Genomic DNA, 21385 nt, shown 5'->3' on the forward strand with positions numbered 1-21385 from the left:
AAGGAAGGATTTTATATGTTTTGGATTTTCTGGTCTTGGGAAATTAATTACGGCTTCTATTTTTTCAGGATTAGGTTTTACGCCTTGTTCTGTAATTATATGGCCAAGGTAGGCAACCTCTCGCCTCAGGAACTCGCACTTGTCAGGTTGTAACTTAAGGTTGTACTCCCTTAGACGTTGGAAAACACATCGCAAGTTATTTATGGCTTGATCAAGGTCATAACCATAAAGGACAATGTCATCCAGGTACACGAAACATCGTGTCCCTTGGAGACCGGATAGAGTCGAGTTCATTAATCTCTGGAATGTTGAAGGGGCATTTTTGAGCCCAAATGGCATACGAGCAAATTGAAAGTGACCTTCAGGAACTGAAAAAGCAGTTTTTTCTTTATCTTCTTCTTCTACAAGGATTTGGTGAAAACCAGAGGCAAGATCTAGAGTACTGAAATATTTGCTGGAACCAAGTTGGTCAAGGATTTCATTGATTTGTGGTATTGGGTAAGTATCTCCTATGGTCACGTCATTAAGTTGACGATAGTCAATGACAATACGCCATTTTCTTTGACCAGATGAATCTAACTTTTTAGGGACCACCCATATGGGGGCTGACCATGGAGATTTGGAAGGCTCTATTATTCCCTGAGATAGCATTTGGTCAACTTGTTTCTTTACTTCAGCCTTATGGATTTCAGGAAATCGATAGGATTTGGCATGAATTGGATTCTGAGATGTGGTTTTTATGGAATGCTTTAGTGCATTTGTGTGTGTTAATATTTCACCTGGAAGGTGGAAGATGTCGGAGTATTCGGAACAGAGATTGTATAGAGCATTCACTTCTTCTGAATTTAAATGTGACGTTCTAAGTTGGTTCAGAACTTCTTGGGTACGGCGATAAGAGTCTTGATATTGGATATTATTAACAGGATGCGAATGAGGTTGCTGCTCAGGATATGATTGGACTTCTTCTACGGGATTCAGAGTAAAATTTAAGTTGGAGTTTATGGATATAGAAGATTCGGATGTATTAACCACAGTCAAGTTTATTCTATTATTCTTTTTGACCTTGACTAGGCAATTGGCTACCAGGAGATCTTTGACCAGTTTTTGGTCTTGTATGATACCTTCTTTTATTTCAGGATTTGAGACAGAGCATTCGATGACCATTTCAGATCTCGGAGGGATGTTATATACAGGTTCGTGGAATAGTAACTTTATATTTACATCATTGATTCTTAGAGTGTTCTTAGTGTAATTAATGTTACACCCAAAAGCGTTTAGCATATCAGTTCCGATTATGCCATCATAAGGTATGTCAATTTCTCTTACGACATGGAATTTGTAGCTGATCGATTTTTGTTTGGAATCTAGAGGTTGTAATTTTAAGTTAAAGTGGCCCATGGTCTTTGTTGACTCTTGACCAGGATCTATTCCCTTTAGGTTGATTTGCTCCTTGACAAGAGTGAGATATGTTTGGATTGAATTATATTTAATGAGGCTAATTGCTGAACCTGAATCAATGAGTAATGAAAGAGGTATATCTGAAACAGAGGACTTGATGAGGATATGCGGGAGTAATATTTTCTCTGGATTAGTAGTAATTTCAAAGACTTTATTACCTTTAATGGCGTCAGATTTTGAATCCTTTACAGGATCGAAGTTCTGGGATTTAGAACCGGATTTGGGAGATCTGAGTTCTTCACGGCGAACTTCAGACTGGATTTTCACTTGCGAGGTGGACACGGAGGGTTTTGTCACGGATGCAGAGGTTTTCTTTACAGACACAGAGGGTTTCAACTTGGATACAGAGGATTTCTTTGCAGATACGGAGGGTTTTGTCACGGATGCAGAGGTTGTATTCACGGATTCAGAGGGTTTATTCACGGATACAGAGGATTTCTTTGCAGATACGGAGGGTTTTGTCACGGATGCAGAGGTTGTATTCACGGATTCAGAGGGTTTATTCACGGATACAGAGGGGTTTGACTCGGATACGGAGGGTTTTTTCACAGATACAGAGAGTTTCGACTCGGATACGGAGGGTTTTTTCACAGATACAGAGAGTTTCGACTCGGATACGGAGGGTTTTTTCACAGATACGGAGGGTTTTTTCACAGATACAGAGGGTTTTGAGTCGGATACAGAGGTTTTCTTCACGGATACAGAGGATTTCGACTCGGATACAGAGGTTTTATTCACAGATACAGAGAGTTTTGAGTCGGATACAGAGGTTTTCTTTACAGATACAGAGGGTTTCGACTCGGATACAGAGGTTTTATTCACAGATACAGAGAGTTTTGAGTCGGATACAGAGGTTTTCTTCACAGATACAGAGGGTTTCGACTCGGATACAGAGGTTTTTTTCACAGATACAGAGGGTTTTGAGTCGGATACAGAGGTTTTCTTCACGGATACAGAGGGTTTCGACTCGGATACAGAGATATTTGTCACGGGTGCACGTCCCAACACGGATGCATAGGATTTTGACATGGATACAGAGGGTTTGGCATCGATTTTGAATTTTTGGTGTCCCGTACGACACCAAGACGGGACCTTTATTCGTTTAAATGATTTGGGGAATAATCATTTTCAGAACCAGTGTCTACCTCATCACGAGACTCGATATTCTCTTCTTGCATGAAATTTACGCGACTGGGGCCCGGTCTAGAGAATGAGTTGAGATTACGAGCCGGTGCTTGTGCCTGAGGGTTACGGTAACGGCTATTATTGTATTCACGTTTTTTGCAATTCATTAGAACGTGACCTTCGGATTTGCAGTATCTGCAAATCACTGGGGATTTGGAAGACGTGTCATTGGGTTGAGAGTTAGCGGGTCGTTGCGCAAAACTCGATTTCTGAAAGGATGCAAATGAATTCCTGGATTTGTTACCTTTGTTCTCAGCAGGCTGGGACCTCCTATACAGAGTTTGTTGAATACGCTCCTCGGATACAGCTATATTGATAGCTTCGTTTAAGGTTTTTGGAGACCTGCATCTCACTATCGTGGATATGCGAGGGAGTAGACCCATTGTGAAATGATGGAGGGCAAGATCCTCCATGGCTGCAGTCCGACCGGCTAACTGACCCGGTTCGGCATTGGTTAGTGAAATCTCCGTTAAGAGTTGTGACAGGCACGTCTCCACCTTAAGCGCGAATTGGCTGACATTTTCGAGCGGGCTTTGCTTGCTCTCTTGTAGGTCTGCTAGTAGATGTGAGTAATGTTTCCTCTCACAGAATTGTTCTTTGAGGAAATCTTTTAATTGCAACCAGCAGGTAAAATCCTTTATGGAGCAAGCAATTTCCGCTTTACCTTTTAGTTGACATAGTATAAACTTAAGTAAAATCGGTTTTTGAACGTCACTGGCCAATGAAATGGCATTGTCACAGTTTATTAGAAATGAATTTAACGTTTCGCGACACCCGTCGTATGGCTTCACAAATTTGAACAAGACACTCAGTTCCATTTCAATATTTGATTCTTTCCTTATTGTTACCTTTTGTAAGAGCGGAGATTGCTCGACAGACTCTGGGCTTATTTTATCAACAGGCATATTAAAAGGTGAGACCGGATGAGATTGTTTACTTTGAGATAAGGCGAAATGCTCGACTCACATTAGTACGTGGGCGGCGATGATTGCGATTATTGGCGTTTGCATTTCGGAGAAACTGCAGATGTCCCCAATGGTTTCGTGGTGAACAGTGAACACGTATGGACACAGAGCACAGAATAGCACAGCACAAGTAGCACTTATTATTGATATCACTGTAATGCACAGATCACTATATGGACCAGTGGAGGGTCCAGGGATTTGTATTTTGAATCCCTTTGCGCTGCCACCAATGTTACGACGGAAAATCCGACAGGGTTTTTAAAAAAAATAAAATTGTTTTTACACAGAATAATATAATGAATTTTAGTACACTGGGAAAAATACTTGGGTTTCCAAAGAAATAGTAATAGACGTGCAACCTTTACGAGTTGTCGGACCGGACTGACAGCAACTACCCGATCTGACACCTGGTCGAGATAGAGTAGCTGCTGGGTCAGCTGTTTAGCTAGCAGTTGAGGGATGTAACAGTACGTAAATATGCGTGTATGACTGGGTACGTAAATGTGTGTATGTCAGTGCGTACGTATGTATGAAGTGCTTAAGTTTTGTTGCCAATGTGAATCGACCCGGAATTGATTTTCAAAAATCCTTTCTTGACGCTCATCTACGTTTTAAAAGGAACTTTGTGCATTTTTTTTTCTTAGTTTGTTTTGGGATCAGTCGGAGCTTTTTCTTTCAACTAGATGATGTCCACGACTTCGTCCGCGTGGATTTAGGGTTTTCGAAATCCCGTGAGACCTCTTTGAATTTCCGGGATAAAAAGTAGCCTATGTGCTAATCCTGGATATTATCTATCTCCATTTTAAATTTCAGCCAAATCTGTCCAGTAGTTTTTGCGTGAAGGAGTAACAAACATACACACACACATACACACAAACTTTTGCCTTTATAATATTAGTGTGATTCACAGACTAGCGCTTGGCTGCAATCAGACCTACTAGTGATGATGCAGCCTAAGCGAATTAGTTGAAGGTTACATGTTTTGTAAAGGCTTTAGGAGCAACACTCAGTGGATTGTTTTTTTTTTTCTAAATAAAAAGCGAGCAAACGAGCAGGCGGGTCACCTGATGTTAAGTGATTACCGTCGCCCATGAAAATTCGCAGCACGAGAGAAACCGCCAATGCGTTGTCGGCATTTAAGGAATTCGTTGGTCCGCCCTATGAATAACCCTATGTTTTAATCTAAAGCGTTTTAACACCGCTGAAGGGAATTGATTTCACAGTTTGCATGGTTTTGCATTTGATGTTTGTAGCGTCAGTCAGAACTAAATACATGTTTAATCAAGTAAGCGTATAAACAAACGTAGTGTGGGATGCCCTACAGCACGATGGACTGACGATATAAACCGGCTGGCTGGAAGTGGCTGGATGGGGAAGCCTGAGGACCGTGTGTGGCTATTTAGGGAAGGCCTGTCCAGCTGTGGACGTCCACAGGTGATGATGATGATGATGATGACATGTTTAATCATTTGCAGGCACCGTCAAACGCGAGTGATCGTGCGGCGCTTAAAGCGCTTGAACGGGAAAATGCTCTACTCGCACAAACCATCGCCGATCTGCGCGCAGGGGATGCGGCGGAACCCACAACAGGTAATTTAAAAAATACATTAACCTTTATTCAACCAAGAACAACATATGAAAGAAAGAATATACAAGTGTAAATTAAAAATTTTCAACACCCCTGACAAATCATTTTCAAATAAATAATTATGTATATCTAGGCAACGTCCATCTTGACAGCTTGACATTTGTCAATTGACACTTGAATATTATGAACCTAACGGTTATCTAACCTTCTTTTATACAAGAAAACTAGAAAAGAGCTGATAACTCTTAAACGGCTGAACCAATTTTTTTGGATTATAGCTAAAAACACTCTCGATCAAGCCACCTTTCAAACAAAAAAAACTAAATTAAAATCAGTTCATTCGTTTAGGCGCTACGGTGCCACAGACAGATACACAGATACACAGATACACACGTCAAACTTATAACACCCCTCTTTTTGGGTTGGGGGTTAAAAAAAACAGGAAGTATTCAGAAATCTCGTAGATTTCAGTGTGCATAGGTAGAAAACAACTCCTCCAGTTTGAAAGTCGGTTAAAAAAGTAGCCTATCATGTTACACCTTGGTTAATCGTCTATGTCTGTCAAAGTCCCGTCAAAACAGGTTAAGACATTCCGAAGATTAACTTGTTCAAACAGACAGACAGACAAAAATTTCAAATAACCATAATATGAGCTTAATATGAGGTAGTTATTTCGAAATTACAGACGGACTTAAATTTTATTAGTATAGATAACTGGAAGGACAGAAAAAAAAATTAACGTATAGCACCATCTCGTTACGTAATCCCATACAAGTAACAGAGCCAAAAATATCAATGGACGTTATATAATTTTTAGCACCAAAATAAGTTTAAAAAAAAATTGTAACAATAAATAAAAAAAGAAAGAAAAGTGGACAAGTGCAAAGAAAAAGTGAAAGTTTAAAGTTTTGTTTGTTTTAGAAGAAGTAGCACAATTAAAAGAAGAAATATTGGCATTGACCATGAGAAACAGCGAGTTAGAGACCCAAGTGAGGAGGTTCGAACAAGTCAATGCTACTATTGGCTCACAGGTAACCTATAATATAACATTTTCTTCCTGGGCTTCTTTTCCGGTCTTAGAATGGGATTAATAGAGTGGACTTTGACTTTACTCAGACTTAAGACACTGTTAAAACGAGACAGCATTATACCGCTGGCATGAATTTGTCTTGTTTTAACTGAAACTTAAGCTTGAGCAAAGTCAAAGTAGTTTTTTTTAAAGAATATTAGCCATGCTAATCATGACTAATACTCCCCTTTCCCTTCTCTCTCTAATTAAGCGTAAAGATTGTGCCAGGAGTGGGTACGACAGTAGTGTAACGGGTGGGGTTTGAACCGCCGACCTTTCGGAATTCAGTCCGCTCCTCAACCGTTGAGCTATCGAGGTTGAGTATTGAACCCTCGGTGCGCGAGTCTGACTGGTTTTCTTTTTACAGGAATTATCATCGTCACCGCAAGAGCTAGCGACGCGTCTGAAAGAATTAGAAGTTCTAGTGAATGCATTGAATTTGGAGAAGGAAGAACTGCTCAAAGACAAGGCGGACACCATTGAGAAATTGAGATTACAGGTAAGTTTCAAAAACAAGTGTACAAAATATTGTTGTGTGTATGTTGTGTTAGTAAAAATAATAATAAAGCTCCACTTTTTAACGTGTGTTGTGTTTGTTATAAATTAACTTTGATCACAAGATAACTAGAGCTCTTAAACTATCATGACAGGTCTTTAAGTAATTCTATTCCTTTTGATTTTATGATTTACTAGATAATACCCGCGACTTCGTCCACGTGGAATTAAGTTAAGTGGAAGGAATTAAGTTAATTAAGGTTGAAATCCATAGAGCACACTTTGACTTTGCTCAGACTTAAGACACTGTTAAAACGAGACAGTGTTATACTGCTGGCATAAATCTGTCTCGTTTTAACTGAAACTTAAGTCTAAGCGAAGTCACAAGTGCGTTTTATAGATTTCAACCTTAAACATTCTCATTCAGAACAGAGACCTGTGCTCAGTAGTGGGTTAAGAATGAGATGTGATGATCATGATGAAAAGGATAGCACTTTTTTTAGACCTGTTAGTCCAGTAACTATCCGAGTAGTCATTAACCAGTTATATTTATAATGGACATTATTCACACTAAACTGGCTCATTCCTAATCTGTGCGTAACAAATAACTAACATTTCCATTTACCCTCCATTTTGTCGTTTGCGCTAGGACAAAGAGCTAAAGGACGCAGTGTCGCAGCGCAAACTCGCGATGACGGAATATAATGAGGTTACTGACAAGTTGTCCGAGCTTAGGCAGCAGAAACAGAAGCTGTCCCGACAGGTGGGTACTACTCATACTATAATAACAAAGTGAAAGTGAAAATGAAAAAGTGAAAGGTGAAAGTGAAAGAAGCCATGAGATGATGTTTGCCATCTTGTATTCTATTTCGCTCATAAGAGCAAACGAGAGAAAATATATGCAGCGTGCGTTGCCTGTTGGACGTAGTGTCGCAGCGCAAATTTGCGATGCCGGAAAACTGTCTGAGCTGAGGCAGTAGAAACAGAAGCTATCCCGACAAGTGCGTACTACTAATACTATGATAAGAAAGTGAAAGTGAAAACGAAAAAGTGAAAGTGACAAAAACCCGTGAGATGATGTGGGGCATCTTGTATTCTATTACGCTCGTATGGGCAAATGCGAGAGGGAATATGCACAGTGTGTTGCTATACTAAGCGCAAACTCGCGATGACGGAATATAACGAGGCTATCGACAAACTGTCCGATATAAGGCAGCAGAAAAAGAAGCTGACACGACAAGTGGGTGAAAGTGCAAAAAAAGATAAAAGTGAAATGTGAAAGTGAAAAGGGAATGACTAATGATAAAAAAGGTGTGAGGTGCCGAGAGACTTTTGTACTCTGTCTCGCTCACTCATATGGGCAAATGAGAGAGAATATGCAGCGTGCGTGCGTGCCTGTTGCATTTTCTTTTTGTTTTCTGTCTAGCTCACTATTGACTTAAGGCGCAGTAAACGGGTCTAACCGCGAAATTCAAATTTAATTTGGTTTTTCCCAATTACGACAAAGTAGGCTTATGGCAATCTATGGTTAAAGAACTTTATCTAATTCCGCCAATGGCAGTATCATCCCGTGTCATGCACTTCAATGTTAAAGCATAGACAATTCAAACAGGTCCGAGACAAAGAGGAGGAGTTAGAAGTGGCGATGGCGAAAATCGACGGCTTGCGACAAGACATCCGTCGCGCGGAGAAATCGCGCCGAGACTTGGAAGCCAGACTCGACACTGCCATCTCTGAAGGAGCTAAGGTATATATACTTTTGGCCGATTCTTTAGTATATTTTAGTCATTCAATGGCCGGCTCACTATTGAGTACGGGTCTCAATCAGATTTATTTTATTTTTAACCCCCGACCCAAAAAGAGGGGTGTTATAAGTTTGACATGTGTATCTGTGTATCTGTGTATCTGTGTGTCTGTGTATCTGTGTATCTGTCTGTGGCATCGTAGCGCCTAAGCCCTAAACGAATGAACCGATTTTAATTTAGTTTTTTTTGTTTGAAAGGTGGCTTGATCGAGAGTGTTCTTAGCTATAATCCAAAAAAATTGGTTCAGCCGTTTAAGAGTTATCAGCTCTTTTCTAGTTTTCTTGTAGAAAAGAAGGTTAGATAACCGTTAGGTTCATAATATTATGTCAATAGACAAATGTCAAGCTGTCAAGATGGACGTTGCCTAAATACATAATTATTTATTAATTGAAAATGATGTTTTGGAAAACTCAGATACTTTGGATCGTCGGGGGTGTTATAAATTTTTAATTTACACTTGTTATTAATTAGGTTCACTTACAGCTACTTACATTAAACATTAAAATTAGTATTTAATCTAAACTTATTTGCTAAATGTAGTCGCTATTTACAAGTGAACACAACATTTACAACAACAAATGAGCCTCAATAGCTCAACCGGTAAAGGAGTGGACTGAAAACCGAAAGGTCGACGGTTCAAACCCCGCCCGTTGCACTATTGTCGTACCTACTCCTAGCACAAGCCTGACGCTTAGTTGGAGAGGAAAGGGGAATATTAGTCATTTAACATGGCTAATATTCTTTTTTTTTTTAAATATATCATAGTATTAATACAGCGATAATAATTAAGTGGATAAAGATAAACAAAAAAGAAATAATGAATGAAGTGTATCTAATAATGTAAACTAACTATGGCTAAAAGTAAACTACCTACAGTTTTTTTAAAATTGAGATACAAGTTAACCCTTGACTGCAATCTCACCTGGTGGTAAGTGATGATGCAGTCTAAGATGGAAGCGGACTAACCTGGAAGGGGTATGGCATCAGTTTTCATTAAACCCGTACTCCTTTGGTTTCTACACGGCATCGTACTGGAACGCTAAATCGCTTAGCGGCACGGCTTTGCCGGTAGGGTGGTAACTAGCCACAGCCGAAGCCTCCCACCAGACCAAAAGCTTTAGCTCATACGCCACGCTGGCCAACAGACAGGCAGACAGGCTCAGGCATGAAGGTTTCCTCACGATATTTTCCAAGTGATATATTTCAATTGCTTAAAACGTACACAACTCGAGGAGTTCCGGGTGCAATACCCAGAGAGACGCAGGTGCGAATCCTGCCGGTTCTGCAATTTTTGATAAGTATGTATATTTAAAAAACCAGCCAAGTGCGAGTCAGACTCGCGCACCGAGGGTTCCGTACTCAAGTATTTTTTATTTTTTTATTAGGTATCTTACTTTGAAAATTGAATCCTTTACTTGTGCTATAAGACCTACCTAACTGCCTTTCATAATTCTAGGTCAACGGGAAGTACCCTATAGGTTTTTTGACAGACAGGACAGACAGACAACAAAGTTATCCTAGAAGGGTTCCGTTTTCCTTTCGAGATACGAAAGTGTTAAGTTAAACACTATCATAAAAATTATAAATAGTATGGATTATTCTAATAATATCTACCGTTGTGTAGGAGCGCAAGTTACGCGAGGAGAGTATGAGGCTGCAGCGAGTGGAGGCAGTAGAAGCGGCCGGCGGGGCGGGCTCCACGGCCGCCGACGTGGCTAAACTACAGGCGGATATTGAAGCGCTAGAGGTATTTAGAGAGAATACGGTATTTGCCTATGTCAAAAATAAATTATTTCTCTTTTTACCCGACTGCGGCAAAGCCAAAAGGAAGGGTTATGATTGTAGCAGTCTATGTATGTATGTTTGTATCCAGATTCTGTATATTTTACGGTAGCGTCTAAATTACTGGCCCGATTTAAATGAATGAGATTTCAATTGTTTTGTTGTAAAGGTCCGGGTGACATAGGCTATGTTTTATACGAAAAAATTGACCCAACAGATGTTACATAAAAAAAAATTGAGGGTCTCCAAAATTTTGTTGTTCTATCGAGCGGAATGTCAAATGAAAGAGGGGAAAATTCTGATTTCCTGAATACAACATTAAAATACATCAAACGACAGACAAACAATTTTACTATAATATTTCAGCGTTTATAAAGACAATCGTAGTCTGGTTTTTGTTTTCAACTTTATCATGTTTTGCATGTCATAAGGTGCATAATTCAGGAGTATGGGCTTATAGTCTTTTAGAGATGGACCATTTCATGATAAGTTGTTTTCTGTTTTTAACCGACTTCCAAAAAAGGAGGAGGTTCTCAATTCGTCGGGATCTTTTTATTTTTTTATTTTTTTTTATTTTTACAGAATCAATACTCGGAGTCGCTGGCCCAACAACAGGCGCGCTACGCGGCCGAACTGTCCGCTCTCAGGGATCAGTTGCACGAGGGAGACGCGCTACGCTCACGGCTCAATAGAGAGGTTATTTTAACTTATACTCCACTAGAGGATACCCGCGACTTCGTCCGCGTAGATTTAGGTTTTTAAAGATCCCGTGGGAACTATTTGCTACCAAATTTCATACAAATCGGTTAAGCGGATGGGTTTTTGGGAATCCCGTGGGATAAAAAGTAGCCTATCTCCGTCCCCGGGATATAAGCTAACTCTGTACCAAATTTCGTCAAAATCAGTTAAACTGTTGGGTCGTGAAAAGGTAGCAGACAGACAGACAGGCACACTTTTGCATTTATAATATTAGTAAGTATAGTAAGTATGGATTATATATACAAACCTCAAAAGCTCAACGGTTGAGGAGCGGACTGAATTCCGAAACCCTACCCGTTGCACTATTGTCGTACCTACTCCTATGACAAGCTTTACGCTTAGTTGGAGGGAAAAGGGAACATTAGTCATAAATTAGCATGGCTAATGTTTTAAGAAAAAAAAACAATATTATCTACTTCCAATCCTAATCCATCCGTATTCCGTACTATATATACTATAAATAAATAAATGCGAAAGAGTGATGTTTGTCTGTCTGTCTGTCTATCTGTCTGTCTATCTGTCTGCCTGCTAGTTTTTCAACAGCCCAAGAGTTTTAACTGATTTTGATGAAGTACAGAGTTAGCTTACATCCCGGGGAAGGACATAGGCTACGTTTTATCGCGGAAAATCAAAGAGTTCCCACAGGATTCTTAAAGGCCCATCCGTTTAATCGATTTATATGAAATTTGGTACAGAGGTAGCTTGCATCCCGGAATCTGACATAAGCAACTTTTTATCCCGGAAACCTGAAGCAATCAAAATCCATGCCGACTATCCTACTATATATGCCGACATCTAGCTATGTATACAAACATGAGTACTATCCAAATGTGAAAGTTTGGATATTTCATTACATCACATGCAAAATCCGCTATGTATTAGGATTTTCGTTGTTGATGCCCTTTTGTTTGGTTTTAAAAGGCGTGTGCACATGTAGAAACCAAGAGAATCAAGAGATAATCTTTTTAACCCCCGACCCACAAAGGGGTGTTATAAGTTTGACGTGTGTATCTGTCTGTGGCAGCGTAGCTCCTAAACTAATGAACCGATTTTAATTTAGTTTTTTTTTGAAAGGTGGCTGGCTTGATCGAGAGTGTTCTGAGCTATAATCCAAAAAAATCGGTTCGGACATTTGAAAGTTATCAGCTCTTTTCTAGTTACTGTAACCTTCACTTGTCGGTGTGTTATAAATTTTTAATTTACACTTGTTAGCTGTGTGATTTTGATCCAAAACTAAAGCATATTGAGGCAACTTTTTGTCCAATTGATAAAAATAGCAGTGAAACGCTATTATAAATAATATGAAGTTGATTTAGTTCGGTTTCATCCTTATACTTTTCAAAAATATGGTCATAACACTTCTAGTTGCAAACATCAAAGGAGAAGCTAGAAAACCGTCGATTGGAGCAACTAAATGATAGTGAAGATAAGCAAATGCTCATCAATGAGAACAGGAAACTCGCTAAGGATCTTGAGGCTGTGAGTATATTTCTATGTTTATACAGGGTGTAACCAGAAAACTTAGCGTTATTATTATATTACCTGAACACAATCCAATGCCAATAACCATTTGCCTTATCTTGTAGTTTTAGTGATTTAGTATTTTTCTAACCCGCAATGTATACCACGCAAAATTCGGGCCAATGCCCCACCTAGAACGCAGCATTGACTCCGAGAGGCCTATTAATGCAGCGTTCGTTGACCTCTATCGACAATCAGATGTTTTATTTTATTGTCAACTTTGAAAAAATACAGGGTGTTTTTTTTTGCGTTTTTGTTTTGTTTTTGTTTTTGTTTATTAAGCACACAATACAGATAATGACAATAATAATACATTAATATTACAATAATATTACAATAAAGCCATGAAAAAAAGACTAGCCACTCTCCAAAAAAAAGTGTGTACATATGCAGTCAATAAGATAATGGACGTGTCACTTAGAACAGCTATACACCAAAAACTAAAATTTTAGAAAACTAGAAAACAGAACTAAACAATTACCAAAAATCGAAAATAAAGTAATCATATCGTAACATTTAAACTTAAGTAAATAACTTAACCTAAAAACTAAGACATTAGTAGAACTGTTGAGATATTATATGTTATTTAGAGCATCACAGCTTCGGATAGATTTAATAAACACAGTAGCTTTGCTATTAAATATGTCAATATCGTTAGTGGAGACCAACTCATTATAAAATCTACACATTCTATCTATTGGGTTAAAAAAGGAGGTATTATTTTTATATACGTTAAGAGAAAACGTCTTACAATTCCCCGGATAGCGACTCCGATATCTAATATTAATGTCAATCAAAGACAGTAGTTTTTTGTGGTATCTTATCACTAATCATCAGTACTATCAGTACTTCTTAAGTAATGCTAGTACTGATTACAGTATCAGTACAGTCTTCGTATTTGCTAGTGTTCTGGTTACACCCTCTGTTGTCAAAGTCAAAGTCAAAATCATTTATTCAAAGTAGGTACAATTGTACTCCTTTTGATGGTCGAAATTGTTAAACTTGTACGATATAGTGGTGATAATTAATTACGTTACTTAAAACTAAAGCTGCGAGGGTTCAAAACGCGCCCAATTCTGAGAAGAGCCCACAACACAACATTTGTGTTATACAAAGTTTTAGATAACTAATATGTAACATCCCGGCAAAGTAGAGGTTAAGAGGGGTAGAACTAAGTGTTTGTAAGGTCACGGTGGTGCATTCCACTTATATTTTTCATACCTACCGGCAAAGTCGTGCCGCCAAGCGATTTAGCGTTCCGGTACGATGCCGTGCAGAAATCAGAGGGGTATGGGTTCAATAAAAACTGCCATACCACTTCCAGGTTAGCCCGCTTCCATCTTAGACTGCATCATCACTTACCAACAAATGAGATTGCAGTCAAGGGCTGTCTTGTACATCTGAATAACAAAAAAGGAAAGGTCAAGTCAATTTTTCACATGTACCCTAAATTTTTATTACAGATACACTAATATATTTTTTTCTGTATAAAACATGTGACTCTTATGTAATAAATTTATCAGATGGCAGAAAACGGTAGAAGATGGCAAGCAGAGAGGAGACAGTTTGAAATGGAGTTAGAGGAGCTACGGGCTAAACGAGATTCGATGCAACATTGGGAGACTCAAGTAAGATATTCTATAGAAATAATTTGCTGATTTGGTTAGTAAACCACCCAGTAGGGTGTTCCTTAGCAGTTAAAGTATTCTGACTAAGGCGCTACACACACCTGCAGAATGCAGTGAAGCTGAAATCCATTGAATGCAATTGAAATTGATATAATTTATGACTAAACACTCAAAGAGCGCAAGTTCTTGATGAAGCTGAGTTTATGTTATCAAAAAGATGCTGTGGCTCGGCTCCTCTCAATTCCGTACGTATGCGTTGGGCCTAACTTAAGGCGTCGTGAAGAAAATTTTTTAGTTTAGCATTTCGCTAAAAAGGCCGATTTTCTATACGTTTGTAGATGTTAAAGATGTAACTATTTGACTGATTTCTCAATGGTTTAATGATTATGAGTTATTATAAGTTTTTATTGTGTAACAGATAGCAGACATTATCCGATGGGTGGCCGATGAGAAAGAAGCTCGTGGGTACTTGCAAGCTCTCGCCACCAAAATGACTGAGGAATTGGACTATCTTAAGCACGGTATGGTTATTTTGATTGCTATTTAATTAAATGGGACCTTGGGGTGAGCCTGTCTGATGCCACAAAATTAGCGGAATTTACGGTCCATTCATAAAATTATTCGAATTTCTATTCAATGTTCAAAACTAATTTCTATTAGAGTTGGAAGTGTTCGACAATTTTTTCTTGACGAATTTCAGGCAAATGATAATACCTATATCTACTTCTGCAAAACTCGTGTCAGTAAAAAAATGAAACAAACTGGCGCTAATCATTCCATCTCAGTCATAGTCATACATTATGCACAGGTGTAGTGTGAGATGGAATGATTAACACTGCTTCTTTATTGGCATGAGTTATATTGTTACTGGTTGTCCTCAGCGAGTGTTACTCGGACATTCGGTCCGCCATCTTCCCCGCCGGCGGTAAGCAGTGGAACAGGTGGTTGGCGGGACAGAAGGTCGCAGAAAGTGGACAAGATGGAACTCCTCACTCTACAGAACTCACTCCAGTCTGAAGTACAAGCCAAGCAGGCTGTAGGGGAAGAGCTGAGCAGGACTCGCGCTGAGCTACTGGCTAGCCAGAGGTATGTCAGTAGATATACAGATTTCAGACTCAGAAGTGTTGCAAGTGCAATTGTTTTGGACACTACCTGCTCTACTGTTGTTGGGAAGAAGTCTACCATTGTTACGTGTGTAAGAAGAAAGAGCAATTGCGTGAAAGTGAGCACTATGGTGTGCTATGGCTGCAACAAAACGGGTCATATCGCGTGGAAATGTCCCTGAACTATATACCCAGTATCTAGCTGGAAAGATTACACATCAAACTTTAGAAAGAGGTAGTCGGCAGTTTTGTAGAGTAAGTACGCGTCAATACTCAGGTGTATTAAAGTTTAAAGCGTTAGATAGGGTTGTTTGAAGATTAGTTTGTCTTCTGCTTTGAACGGGAGACTAGATCTGATGATGATTTATTTCAACAGGGAGCTATTGGAAACTCGTCAACGTTTGGACACGCTAGCGCATGACATGAAGCGCAAAGAGCAGCACATTCGCGACATGCAAGCCAAGCTCGACCAGCCCCACCAGCCTTCCAACTCCTGTGAGTATGCACACGCCTTTACATACAACATCACATATTTTCCATACAAAATTAAATCCCCCCCTAGACAATAAGGCTGAGATCTATGAACAAACTTTGTCTTTGCTCAGACTTAAGTCATTGTTAAAACGAAACAGAGCTATATTGCTGACGCACATGTCTCGTTTTAACTGAAAGTTAAGTCTAGCCAAAGTCAAAGTATTCTCTATAGATCTCAACCTAAGGGCCTGTACTGACAGTCTGAATTTGAACTGCAAATTGTCTATATGGTCTCTTACATTGTGATGGGTTATAATATATTAAAGGGTTTACCAAGTTTGCATAAACAAAACATTGACAACAGCTAGCTAGCTATGTTTTGTGCAAAGTATCCCACAGTTATTAAAGGAGACTGTCCAAGCCTCAAGTTTGTAGAATATACCAAAAAATAGTCGAGAGAAATACAGCGCTTGCAAATAGTTTAATTGTAACACATGTTTCTGAGAATAAACATATTTAAAATGGAATCTTTAAGTTACCAGATGATGTCCGCGACTTCATCCGCGTGGATTTGAGTTTTTGAAAACCCTGCGGTAACTCTGATTTGATAAAAAGCCTATGTGCTAATTCAGAGTATACGCTACTCCATTCCCAGCCAAATCGGTTTTGTCATTGTAAGGAGTGAAATCCAAACTTACACATTATTTTATAGTAATTAATATGGCGCGTAAGATTAATATGGCGCTCTATTAGAGCAAAGACAACAAACTCGTATATGTCAGCCGCCATCTTCTTGTTTTAGTGGCCTTATAAAACACTTAACGATAATCGTAAAATTGACGTACAAATGCACTATTAAAATCCTGCCCAGCATTAAATAAAGATAAAAGAATTGAAGAGTTTAGATTTATTTCTATACATTGTAAGTAGTTAGTAGTGTCCATCAACTGAGCTTACGTTTTTTGGGCAGTCTCCTTTCTTGAACAATTTACACTTTGGTAAACTTGTATTGTATTGGTGATAATAATTTCGTATTTAATTAATTTTGTATTTTTTCAGCACATTATTAGATATAGATATATATGATTAATAGATATTATTATATTTATTTAGTGCACCTTTTCTTTTTGTTTTCGTTACATGTTACCGCACAATCCCCACCCAATACACAAAAAACGTGAAAATCGTTTAAACGTTGGCCAACCAACCTTTGTCTCAAATGCAATGTTGGATCCATCCCCAAAGTCCAACGTCGTCCGCGACGAAAAAAACGAAAATAACTTGTCTATGGCTTACATTTATGGACTCTAAAATGAAAACTGTGTGATTAAAAAAAAAATGTATCTGTGAATTTATGAAATTGGAACTGTGATTCGATGCGCAAAAAAAAAACTATTTTTAAAATTAAAAAAATTAATAAATTATTTAAATTAACCTATGGGGCCATTTTTTGCATTTATTTAAATCATAAAACTTGTATTATTCGTGGCATTTTTTCGCGTCTAACGCGTTTGTTGTAATGTGTTTATTTTATTTTCTTTAAAAATGTATGTAATGTTTCGTGCTGTTACTTTTTAACGACAGTTCGATGGTGGTTAAGGCCGTACATACCATTGTTTATAGGCGTGACGTCATGCATATGGGGCGTCGCCATACTCGTTTACCATCAATTTTATGGATGACCAAAACTACGTTCTTTAATGTTCCACAAATTACTATAGTGTCTATTCAGTTACATACAAATCTATCAACTTATTGACAGGTCTCAAAATAGTACTATCCTTTTCACAATGTTAGCTGTGGAAAAGGATAGCACTTATTTTATATGCATGACTTTTTATGGGGGAATTTAATAACTATATTATCTGTCATCTTAGTTTTAGTTTAGAGTTTTGTATAGGTACAACTGAATAGGTATTGTAATTTCAACTTAAATATAATACATTTTTATGTGCAATTTTACCATTTTTACCTTACTTTAAAACGGTATTTTTATTTTACACTTACAAAAATTAAATATTGGTTTTTTTTAAATATCTTGACGCTTGACCCGCGTGTCGAATGATTCTAGTCTGATATCTCGTCTAGTCTAAAACAACTATATTATTATTTATACCAAAGATTTTAATAAATTAATTTATTATTTTAATTTAACTCTACCACCATTTGAACTAGTCAATTTTTTTTTAATATTTATCTATTTTAAGTTGATTTAAGTTTCAAAAAACATAATTTGTTATGATAATACGATATATAAAGCGTAAAATTTAACTTCACACGCGCCATTATAACTTTGTGTCAAATTTCATGTCAAAAGTGCGATTTTAGTTCTTATTTTACAGGTGAACCGTACTTTTGACATTACAGTTGATCCATAGAGAATTTACCAATTATCTTATGCCATTTATTGTTTATTTTGTTGATATAAATTAAAATCGATTTGATTTATTTTTAAATTGACTGCTTAAAAAGTGACAGCATGATATTTTATTTTAGGATTAAAACGCCGTAGATCATGTTATAGAATCTCATTGCATTTTAACTATTTATTTTAATGCCGATTACGCATTTCCTAACACAATTCTTCTATGTTAAGTTAGTGCTTGAAAAGTAGGTATTACATTCTAAAAAGAGTAATTTATCACTTTAAAATAGCCGATAACAGAAAATAGTCGATAGCTGGTCGCTTCCTCGGGCGGTAGGATAAGGCGAGGCAAGATGAGTTGGGGTAAGGTGCTCTAAAAGTGTTAGTGACCTAGTTTTATCCCTTGATCAACCCATTACCGGCCCACTACTGAGCACGGATCCCTTCTCGGAGCGAGAAGGGTTTACGCCATAGTCGGCCACGCTGGCCCAATGCGGATTGGCAGACTTCACACACCTTTGAGAACATGGGGAACTCTCAGGCATGCAGGTTTTCTCACGATGTTTTCCTTCGCCGTTAAAGCAAGTGATATTTAATTGCTTAAAACGCACATAACTGAAAAGTTAGTGGTGCGTGCCCAGGATCGAACCCCCGGCCTCGCGAAAGGAGGTGGACGTCTTGACCACTGGACTATCACCGCTTTTTTCTAGTTACCTAGTTTTATAGTGAAAATAATTACTCTTAAACCGGTCTGCCGGGCGATTCAGAACACTCGATTCGGTAAGTTATCGTTCGATAAGACGTATTTTTCAATGAAGAGTACGTCTTATCGAACGGTAGAGATTTGTTTACATACAACCGAGTAAGCACAACACAATTGTATTGAGTTCACGCGCGGATCCACCGTTGCGGGCAGGATGGGCACGCCCACAACCCTTATAGGCGTGTGACGTCGCATTTACACGGTCAGCGTTTAATTTAATTTGATATCCTTTAAAGTTTTGACCTGGTTCCTCCTTCACCTTTCCACCATCGTACTGCCGGGCATCGTCAAGGCCTGCATCCGTACGTAGTCGAAATTCCTCGAACACGTACGAAGCGATCTGCTTCCTCTTTTCTAATCCGAACCGCCAGGATGTGGAACGCCCTTCCGGCATCAGTTTTCCCTTCCACCTATAATATGGGTACCTTCAAGTCAAGAGTGAATAGGCAACTTATAGGCAAGCGAGCTCCATCTTAGGCTGCATCATCACTTGCTAGCGAGTCTGATTGCAGCCAAGCGCTAGTCTATATTATAATTAAATAAATAAAAAAGTTGTAAAACTAATCAAAATCGATATACTAGTTAGGAGTAAATGTCAAACTGTAGTGTGCAAACAAACACACATTTACTTTTGTAATTTTCGTGAGTTTATTAAGTTACTAGGGGTCACATAATTTGTAAACATCTCCTTTGCAGGAATGCACTATATCGATCATGAGCGAGTTCATACTCCGACTCGCACTTGGCCAATTTTCGGGTGGCTGTACCCACAACATACATTATATACACATTTTTTTAATAAATCATTCATTTATTCATTAATTCATTCATTAATTCATTCATTCATTAATTAATTCATTCATTAATTAATTCATTAATTAATTCATCCATTCAACCTTTTTTTGAGGGCTGGATCCGCACCTGATTGAGTTAGAAAATGCGTCATCGGCATTCGTTTTTTCTGTTTGTGATGCATATTTAAGTTACTTATTACATTTACTTCTGCATTTAGATTGTTTCTATGTTACTTTTGAAACTTGTATAAAATTATAATTTCTATGATACCTACACTTCAAGAAAATTTCTGAATAAACTTTAAATACATATCGAAAATTGCAAAACTGGCAGGATTTGTCTCCCTGGAAATCGTGTCCGGTGCGCCTAGCCTATGGTTCACTTTTTTTTTTTGTTTTTTTTTTTTTTTTAAATTCAGATACAAGTTAACCCTTTGACTGCAATCATACCTGTTGATAAGTGATGATACAGTCTAAGATGGAAGCGGGCTAACCTGGAAGGTGTATGGCAGTTAAACCCATACTCCTTTGGTTTCTATACGGCATCGTACCGCAACGCTAAATTGATTGGCGGCACGGCATTGCCAATAGGGTGGTACATAGCCACGGCCGAAGCCTCCCACCAGACCAGACCAGAGAAATTATAAAATTCCAATCACTGCCGGGAATCGAATCCGGGACCTCTCACTAATAAGACCACAGCACTTACCACTGTGCCAGGGAGGCTTCAAATTTCGGACTGGCAGTAGTTCCCAAGGAGATGCAGGTTTGAATCCTGCCGCTATTTTTGATATGTATTTAAAAGTTGTGTAAAAATGTGTCAATCCCTGTGTACAGTACGTTGTAAATGTACATATTTAACGGTATTAAACTTTTGTTGTATTCTCTTGTTATTATTTTGTTTTTTTTTTTAAATCTGTGGTGATGTCAGACTTTTTGACAGATTAACTACTGAAATTAATAAATAATAATTAATTTATAGTGCATATATTTTGAATATTCACTAGCCATATTTGTTCTATGAAATGAAATGAAATGAAATGAAATATGCATATAAATTACTTAAGAACGATTTTGATCCTTAGTTGACAGATTTTTTTTTTTCTTTAAATCTGGCTTTACTCTGATTAGCCAATGTCAAGTTTGTGATATTTTCAAGTTATTGAATTTATACAAGTATGGACTCCGTCTGCGCCGGCGCCCGCCGACATACGCGCGGCGCCCCTTTAGAGCGCTTCCCAGTCAGTTCCACCACCAAAAAACACCAACTAACACAAAAACCAACCACTCTTAGCAAAAAAAACGCTCCAAACAAGCACAACACGCGCGCCAGCAAACGCCATCACAGACGAAGTGAGTTGACAGTTAACATATAGAGCAAATATGGCGAGTGATTTTTCAAAATTTATAGTCTGTCTGGGTAACTGTCATATTTGACAGATTCCATAACTGCTATTACATGCCATAAAAGTTAGTTTATTTGGCACTGCAGCAGCACAATACACCCTTTCCATCTGCGCAGTAACTCTTTTTCAACTTTTGTGACGCATAGTGTGAAGGTGTAGTTATAGGTAATAATGAAAAATGGAATCTATTTCCATGTAATTAAGGTTGTAAGTTATGTGCAAGCA

General features: G+C 38.3%; 1 protein-coding gene and 1 long non-coding RNA gene across 6 annotated transcripts in view; both read left to right on the top strand.

Annotated features, from left to right (window-relative positions):
• Nucleotides 1-21385, top strand: part of LOC123878095 (serine/threonine-protein kinase Genghis Khan) — a 63978-nt gene that overhangs the window by 16530 nt on the left and 26063 nt on the right. For 4 of the 5 annotated variants that reach the window (XM_045925151.1, XM_045925152.1, XM_045925153.1 and 1 more), the window contains exons 13-24: nt 5084-5198; nt 6118-6227; nt 6633-6764; nt 7410-7523; nt 8373-8507; nt 10190-10312; nt 10930-11043; nt 12472-12585; nt 14151-14255; nt 14674-14776; nt 15137-15341; nt 15735-15853. In XM_045925151.1, coding sequence (XP_045781107.1) covers nt 5084-5198; nt 6118-6227; nt 6633-6764; nt 7410-7523; nt 8373-8507; nt 10190-10312; nt 10930-11043; nt 12472-12585; nt 14151-14255; nt 14674-14776; nt 15137-15341; nt 15735-15853 — 1489 coding nt within the window. The remainder of the gene's footprint in view (nt 1-5083; nt 5199-6117; nt 6228-6632; nt 6765-7409; nt 7524-8372; nt 8508-10189; nt 10313-10929; nt 11044-12471; nt 12586-14150; nt 14256-14673; nt 14777-15136; nt 15342-15734; nt 15854-21385) is intronic. The other variant, XM_045925155.1, reaches the window with a different exon arrangement.
• On the top strand, nt 19411-20647 carry LOC123878109. Its single transcript, XR_006798750.1, has 2 exons — nt 19411-19999; nt 20560-20647. It is a non-coding gene; the product is annotated as an uncharacterized LOC123878109 (long non-coding RNA).

Source organism: Maniola jurtina, chromosome 25, assembly GCF_905333055.1.
Source record: "Maniola jurtina chromosome 25, ilManJurt1.1, whole genome shotgun sequence".
Classification (NCBI taxonomy): Eukaryota; Metazoa; Arthropoda; class Insecta; order Lepidoptera; family Nymphalidae; genus Maniola; species Maniola jurtina.